Source organism: Phaethon lepturus, unplaced genomic scaffold (assembly GCF_000687285.1).
Source record: "Phaethon lepturus isolate BGI_N335 unplaced genomic scaffold, ASM68728v1 scaffold27326, whole genome shotgun sequence".
Classification (NCBI taxonomy): Eukaryota; Metazoa; Chordata; class Aves; order Phaethontiformes; family Phaethontidae; genus Phaethon; species Phaethon lepturus.
The window spans coordinates 1-7,106 of NW_010548676.1; the positions used below are offsets into that span (position 1 = coordinate 1).

At 54.4% G+C, this 7,106-nt stretch overlaps 1 protein-coding gene across 2 annotated transcripts; it reads right to left on the reverse strand.

Moving 5' to 3' along the window:
- Positions 1-1,942: 1,942 nt before the first annotated feature.
- On the reverse strand, positions 1,943-6,656 carry HMOX2 (heme oxygenase (decycling) 2). Of its 2 annotated transcripts, none has more exons than XM_010290058.1 (5): positions 6,549-6,656; positions 4,973-5,090; positions 3,437-3,928; positions 2,295-2,415; positions 1,943-2,211 (listed from the first exon to the last, which is right to left on the reverse strand). In XM_010290058.1, the coding sequence occupies exons 1-5, from the start codon at positions 6,629-6,631 to the stop codon at positions 2,087-2,089; spliced, it is 939 nt and encodes a 312-aa protein (XP_010288360.1). In that variant the 5' UTR covers positions 6,632-6,656; the 3' UTR covers positions 1,943-2,086. The 2 variants fall into 2 exon arrangements, with proteins under 2 accessions (XP_010288360.1, XP_010288359.1); XM_010290057.1 differs by having other exon boundaries at positions 2,087-2,214; positions 6,549-6,655.
- Positions 6,657-7,106: the final 450 nt, after the last annotated feature.

Consider the following 7,106-nt stretch of genomic DNA (forward strand, 5'->3'; position numbering starts at 1 on the left):
TTCCTCACCCCCCCAGCAAAGCTGAAAATGCAGCTGGCATGTCCCTACCTGCCCTGGCGCTGTAGATTAGAGGAGTGTGTGACCAGGCTGCAGTGGGCTCCCAGCACTGGAGCAGACCCCTGCCCCCCCACTGCAGAGCCACATCCCCAGCCCCGTGGGGGTCTGTGGGTGCTCTCCCTATAGCACCCATCCTGCCACCACCACGGCCACACCTTGCAGGGTTCCTCGTTGCATGTGGGTGTCAGGGTTTATTTTTAGCTCACTTGATATGGGGCAGAGGGAAGGGGTCGAGCAGCTGCCAGCAGCCTGATGGCTGATGAGGGCAAGAGGGCCTGGGAGCCATTTTCACCCTCCCTGGGGCCTCAGCCCCTGCAGCTGGAGCGTGAAGCCCCCAGAGCAGGGGGGCCTCTCGGTACGCAGGTCTGCAGCCACAGCCTGGCCTGCACAGGCCCTTTGCTCAGAGGTGGAACCAGTCAGTGTTTTTATGTAAATAAATAACAGACCCTGAACCCCGTGTGTATCTTTTCTTCACCCCCTGTTCCAAACCCAGGGGTGCTGAGGACGAGGAGGGAGGGCAGGGGTGGAACTGGAGCACTGGAGGAAGAGCAGGAGCTTGCCCTGCCCTGCCCACAGCTGCAGCTGGGGCTTCCCCAGCTCTGCTCCTCAGGGCCCCCCTCCCCTCGTGCCCAAGCACAAGAAGAGGCGAAGAAGAGCCCTGCAGGCCTGGGCTGGAGGGAGGCAGAGGGGCACCCATGTCAGTGAGCCCAGGGCCTGCCTGAGGCCCAGCAGAGCACCAGGACCCGGGGAGCAAGGGGCAAGGCGAAGAGCCCCGCAGGCCTGGGCTGGAGGGAGGCAGAAGGGCACCCATGTCAGCGAGCCCAGGGCCAGCCTGCAGGGAAGCACTGCCCCCAACAGAGCAGGAGCCCCTCACCAGCAGGGAGCCCCAGGCCCTCACAGCGTTGCCCCTTTGAGTAGAGGCCGTGGGTCCCCTCCCCCCAAGGAGCTGGGGGAAACCCTAGGGGAGGCGCCCCGCAGGCCTGGGCTGGAGGGAGGCAGAAGGGCACCCATGTCAGCGAGCCCAGGGCCAGCCTGCAGGGAAGCACTGCCCCCAACAGAGCAGGAGCCCCTCACCAGCAGGGAGCCCCAGGCCCTCACAGCGTTGCCCCTTTGAGTAGAGGCCGTGGGTCCCCTCCCCCCAAGGAGCTGGGGGAAACCCTAGGGGAGGCAGCAGGGACGGGGGGGTGTAAGGGCAGTGCATGGCTCAGAGATACGTACAACGGCATGGGAGCCGTTACCCACACTGCTTCTCCCCATCAACCTCCTCCCCTGCCATCCACAGCCCCCCGCAGACCTACCTCCTGGCACAGTTCACTCCTCCCAGTGATGTGCTTTTGGCTTTCCCCAGTGGCAGCATTGCAACTTTTTATTCCAGTCAAGGCTTCAGGAAAACAAAAAACCCCCAAAAAACCCACCCCAACCCAGAGCCCCAGTGTTGCACAGTAGCCATTTGTCACCTTCATGCCCCCCCCCACACACACAGGCCTGTCCCCATGTGCAGGGACCTTCCTAACAGGGCCACTGCACCACACAGGACGCGCCTCTGAGCTACGGGCCCCAGAGCACAGCCCGTGCAGCACGACTGAAGCGTCCCTTTCTCAGGGTAGGAAAGCAAGTGCTCTTCACTGAAAAGACTGATGACGCGTTCTCGGGTGCCAGCCCAGGGCAGGAAAGTCCCTCCAGCAACCGCTCCCAGGAATAGGATGAAAAGCCAAGCGGGTGAAGCCTTTGCCAGTACAGGACAGGACACCTCTAGCCTTAAAGCTGCCCCAACCTGGGTAGGGCAGCGCTGACCTCGAATCCTCACACCGCATCAGTCCTATACACTAGTCAGCTAAAGGCGTTCTATTGCAGTGCTTGCATCCCTGGCGTGCAAAGAGTCTTTGACAGTCCCGCAGGAGGATTCCTGTTTATTCTCTTACTTCCACCCTGCAGTCAACTCACCACCAACAGCAAGGGAACAAGTGGAGGAAGGACGGGGCACGCCTCTCCCCTTGCCGCCGTTCAGAGCCACGCGCCGCTCTGCCCATCACATGATGTACCACGCCGCAGCTCCTGCTGCCACAGCGATGCAGGCCGCCAGGATCAGCTGCACTAGGGGCTGCTTTGCCAAGGCCACGGCAGCGTGACAGGGGCAGCCGGGTCCTGCCTTGCCTGCTAGAACACAGAAAGCACCGTTAGCGCTGCAAGTCTTGTGCTGTATGCGCGTGGCAGCTCGGTGGTTGCCCATGACCTACCTAGCTTGTCTGCATAGTAAGGGCATTTGCGTAGGTCTCCTTTTCCATCGTGGAGCGGAAAGCTGCCGTCCTGGGCTTCTTCTGTCAGCGACCTGCCAGTCTTGTCCAGTTCATCAAATACCTGCAGGAGGTGACGGCGAGTGGATGAAGCAGGCTGAACCAGGCAGCTTTCACCTGGACCCCTCCAGCAATCTGGGGAACAGGCAAGAGCCACTCCTGCCTCGCTGCTCCCAAAGACAGCATTTGCTACTCATTTCAGAGCACCTTGCAGGCAGACCTGCGGGGACATCTGGCACACGCTATGGCTCTGAGAAGGCACAGCCCAATCCGGGAGCATCAGGTCAGACACAAGGAGTGAGACAGCAGCATCACTCTGCCATTCACCTTCCAGCTTGCTGCGGGTCGGAGCACGAGGCAACACACTCCCCCCTCCCTGCTGCAGACCCTCTCTGGGAATCACTGCTCCTCTGTGCCGTGGTCAGGCTGCCCCTCCAGCTCTACTGCCAGGGGTTTCCGTTAAGGATCATGAAAAAGGAGCCAACCACATCCCACCGCGGTTCTGACCGGCTTAAACCACAACGACCTGCTATAGGCACAGATTAAAGCTTCCCCACAGGAGCTAAGACTATGTTTGTTCCCCTGGGGCAGGGTGGCAGCTCAGTCAGGTTTTATAAAACGCAAATACTATGGGAAGAAACAAGAGCCATACAGAAGTTTTTGGCCATCAGGCAACATGTCAGATGTGAGACAGGAGATGAATTGTGACCAGTGTGGTGCAATATGCTCAAACAGTTTGAGGCTGTCTTAGAGCGAGAGCTCTGCTCTCCCTGCTGCTTCAGAGCCACACAGCCCATGGGAATCCTGCAGGGAAGTAATCTCAATTTTGCCCTAATCAAAGGCTTGGCTGTGGTGTTGGAGCATGGGAGGAATTCCTACCCAACACCAGCCACGTTTCCAGAAGCTACTGGCAGAGTTATTCAAACCAGAATCCCACCCCTAGCAGATGGAGAAGTTCTGGTGGTCTCAGACCCAAACCACTTTGTCTGGATGAGCAGTTTGACTGAATTAACCTGGACCTAAAGGTTGGTCCAGACCTGAAAGCAGCAGCACCTACACATACAGGGGCTCAAGGGAGTTAGTACCTGCATGTTGAATCTGAAGGCTCGGTTGGCCTCTTCCACGATCCTCTCCTTGGTGTTCCTGTCCAAGTCCAGAGCATTCATCCTTGCTCTGTAGAGCTGCTTGAACTGCTGTGCATTGGAAACGTTGTCAAACATGTAGAATTGGATCCCTTCCTCAGTACTGGGCAACTTCAGAGCCCTCTGGGCTACCTTCTTCAGTACTTGGCCACCTGAGAGGTCTCCCATGTAGCGTGTGTAAGCATGAGCCACTAGCAGCTCTGGCTCGTGCTGTCCCACATGATGGATTCTGTCCACATAGTGCTGAGTTGCCTCTGAACACTGGATCTTCTCCTTCCAGTCTTCTCCATAGAAATATTTCAGGTCTTTGACCAACGCTTCTCTCCGGTGAAGCTCTAGGGGGAAATACAGAGGAGCAAAGACTGGGTTGTCCTTGTTGCGATCCATTTCCTCTTCCAGAGCAGAGTACGTGAAGTAAAGTGCCACGGTGGCCAGCTGTGGGCAAAGCAGAACTAATGTGAGAAGCCGTTCACTACATCAGCACATCACACCTTGTGACTACTCCCCCCAGGATGAAGTTGGGGTAAACGAGGAAACCCCGAGGCTTGACACAAAACCAGCCCAGAGAGCCTGCACCAAGAATGTAAAATTGGAAGGATCAGAGGTTCTTCTCTTCAGGGGAGGGTTAGATTGGACATTAGGAAAAATTTCTTCACCCAAAGGGTTGTCAAGCATTAAAACAGGGTGCCCAGGGAAGTGGCTGAGTCACCGCCCCTGGAGGTATTTAAAAAGACATGGAGACATGGCACTGAGGGACATGGTTTAGTGGTGGACTTGGCAGCGTTACAGTTAACAGTTGGACTCGATGGTCTTAAAGGTCTTTTCCAACTTAAATGATTCTGTGACTCTATACCTGTGTTCATAACAGCTTGTGCTCTGCAGGCAATGTTAAGAATTAGTCTAACATTGCCGGCTGCGTGCTCTGGGTCTCCTGTCATTGTGAGAGCAAGGACTAACTTCATCCAAAAGGTACAACTAGCACCAACAGCCTTGTGCTATAGGAGACTACTGTATATGCCAAGATCTTCAGGATCACACAGTGCTGCTCAGACCCAAACCAGAAAGCGATCTGACCTGAAGTCTGTGGAAAACAGCCTAGTCTCCAGAGATGGAATAAGTGCTGTAATCCCACCAGGATTTCACTCCTAAACAGCTTATGCCACCAGTATCTGTGCTGCAGCACATCTACCTTGAGCAGCCAGCAGATGTGTGGCCGGAAGCCCAGCACTTCCACCTACGTAAATCTGTGCTGGGCCAGTGTGGTCCTCACCCCGCTGGGTCCCAGTTGTAGGATACATCAGGCAGGAGACACGGACAAGGGTCCTCCCATAGTTTCAACTATTCAGTTGCACCACATACACACAAACTGGATTCCTCCCCGCCCCTACATACAGGGCTGTGAGGCTCTGCCTCAGGGTCTGCGTCAGTCACTGGGTATGTCAAAGAGCTTCTCTGCCATGGGAGCAGAGCAGCACTCACCTTGAAGAGCTCCTTCTTGATCCGCCCTTTCAGAAAGTCTTTGACAAACTGAGTGTTCTCTGCACGGTCGTGGGATTCCTTAGTCCCCTCCTTCAGCAGCTCTGAAAGGTCGGTGGGACTGCAGGCAAACAGGGAGAGCACCTTTCACCCCACTTCCACATGCGGTAATGAGTTTGTCCCTGCCATGGGACCTCCCCACTCCCTACCATCTCAGGCCCAGTTTGAAGAAGGTGGGATCCCTCAGGCCAGCCCCACAGTCTGGCACCACCAGGAGGAAGCAGCCAGAGGCTGCGGTGTCCAGATGTGGGTGTCCATGTGCCAACCAGACTTTGCCATTCCGGGAGGGTTGGGGCTTACCAGGGGCTCAGACCCAGGATGCTGAAGCAATTGCCAAGGATCCTCTGATCCCTGCACCATTACTTTTGCTTCTCACCCACGTGAGCCCCAACAATACTACAAAAAGAGTCCTTGAGCACATGAAGAGCAACTACCAGGGCAGGCTAAAGGGCACAGGAGCCTTGGTGGTACCCGCTGTTCCGTGGTCACTCTGGAGAAGGAGAAAGGCTCAGGTAAGAGCAGATGCATACACAGGCAGGACCCTAGCTTTTCCATCTTGGGTATCAACTGCTGGAGAAGAGGTGACAGCTGAATGGCAAAACAGGGCAAGAACACCCTTAAAAATTTATTTATTCTCTTTTTGCGGGCTACAAGTTGTCTTTCCAAAAAAAACCAAAATCTATGATTTTAGGTTACTCCTACCTGGAGTTCGGTACAGAGTTATCAACACCTACACTCACTCAAAATTATGCCAAAGTGCACCTTACTTAAAAACTAGTTTTTAAGACTAGTTTGCTACAGACAGCACACTCGCGTTAGCTGTAAGAGACAGACTTTGAGCATTCCAGATCCACTGAGTGGCTGAACACGGCAGCCAACAGGCCAGACAAGGCCTGGATGTGCCGGGAGAGCCAGGGGAGCATTAACTTCTCACGAAACTGAGCCTGTCAACTCAAAGAGAGGTCAACCAGCCTATCTAGGTATTCTGGGAAGCACCCTAGTCACCCTGCCCATTTCTCAAGTTTGAAGCCTTGGCTTTTAGAGCATGTCTGTGAATTTGTTTTTTAAACTAACCTCCAAGAAAAATACTCTTGCCTAGACCAGTGGGTATTCTGCAAAGGCAAGAGAGGCAGCTCACTGGAGCAGAGTTCACCTCTAGAGTCATCTTTCAAAACAAGCTGCTGTCACATGAGACTGCCCAGCAGGCCATGGAAAACTGGCTCACCTTGGTCAGGAAGGCACAAACACAACTGACAAATGGCCAAAGCGTTTCTGAAATGTGAGTTTGATAGTAGAGACTAAAAAAACAACTGCTTGTTGTCAGCCTTAGCCAGATCGCTCCTTCCCATCCCTTCCAGTACAGTTTGATTAAACAGATTTTACGGCACATATATTTGATTAATCACCTACTGGAGTCCCTTACTCCTTTTCAGATGAGGAGAAAGATCACTCCTTTACCTCGAAGGTCTCCCGCCTCGACCAAGACTGTACCTGTGCCATGTTGCGAGACAGGACTCACCTGACATTGTCATCTTCTGTTTCCTCATAGCGCAAGATTTCCCCTTCTTCTCCCCCCTCTGAGGCCTCCATAGTTGATGGCATGGCTGGTCAGTGCTGGAGATCAGACAATCTGAAAGGCAAAATTAGAGAAGGCTTTTAAGGGAAGCTGCCTTTAGCAAAGGGACAGGTGTGAAACGTTGAGCAGTCTAGCAAGGAGCCTCTGAACTGTTCCACCAGACAGCGTGGTGAGAAGCAGCCACTGGCCATTCCCACTGCCCACGAGGCACTTTCAAGGAAGCAGTGCTTGTTCAGCTTCAGCTGCCTCAGGTGAACCTCAGCACTAACACCCAGTTCACAAAACATTAACCTCAGAGGAGACCAACAACACAGCAAGCAGCCTGCATTAGGTTTCCCACTTCAGGTTGGCTGCTGGCTGAAGATGGCCGAGGACCTCCACACTAGCCACCTGCATCGAAATTGTGAGCAAGCTGATTTCCACTGGTGCTGCCAAATGTCTCATCCAATGTCAGACTCTGAGCAGAGTAACTGGAAAGGGAAGCACCTCTCCTTCAGTCAG

Bases quoted from the DNA above. Each gene is read 5' to 3' on its own strand.
- HMOX2 (XM_010290057.1), bottom strand. From the start codon at position 6,631: ATGCCATCAACTATGGAGGCCTCAGAGGGGGGAGAAGAAGGGGAAATC. The intron at 5,091-6,548 runs GTGAGTCCTGTC...GTTTGCCTGCAG, and splicing joins ACAGAAGATGACAATGTCAG to TCCCACCGACCTTTCAGAGC. The intron at 2,416-3,436 runs GTACTAACTCCC...CACCTCCTGCAG, and splicing joins CCTTCAGATTCAACATGCAG to GTATTTGATGAACTGGACAA.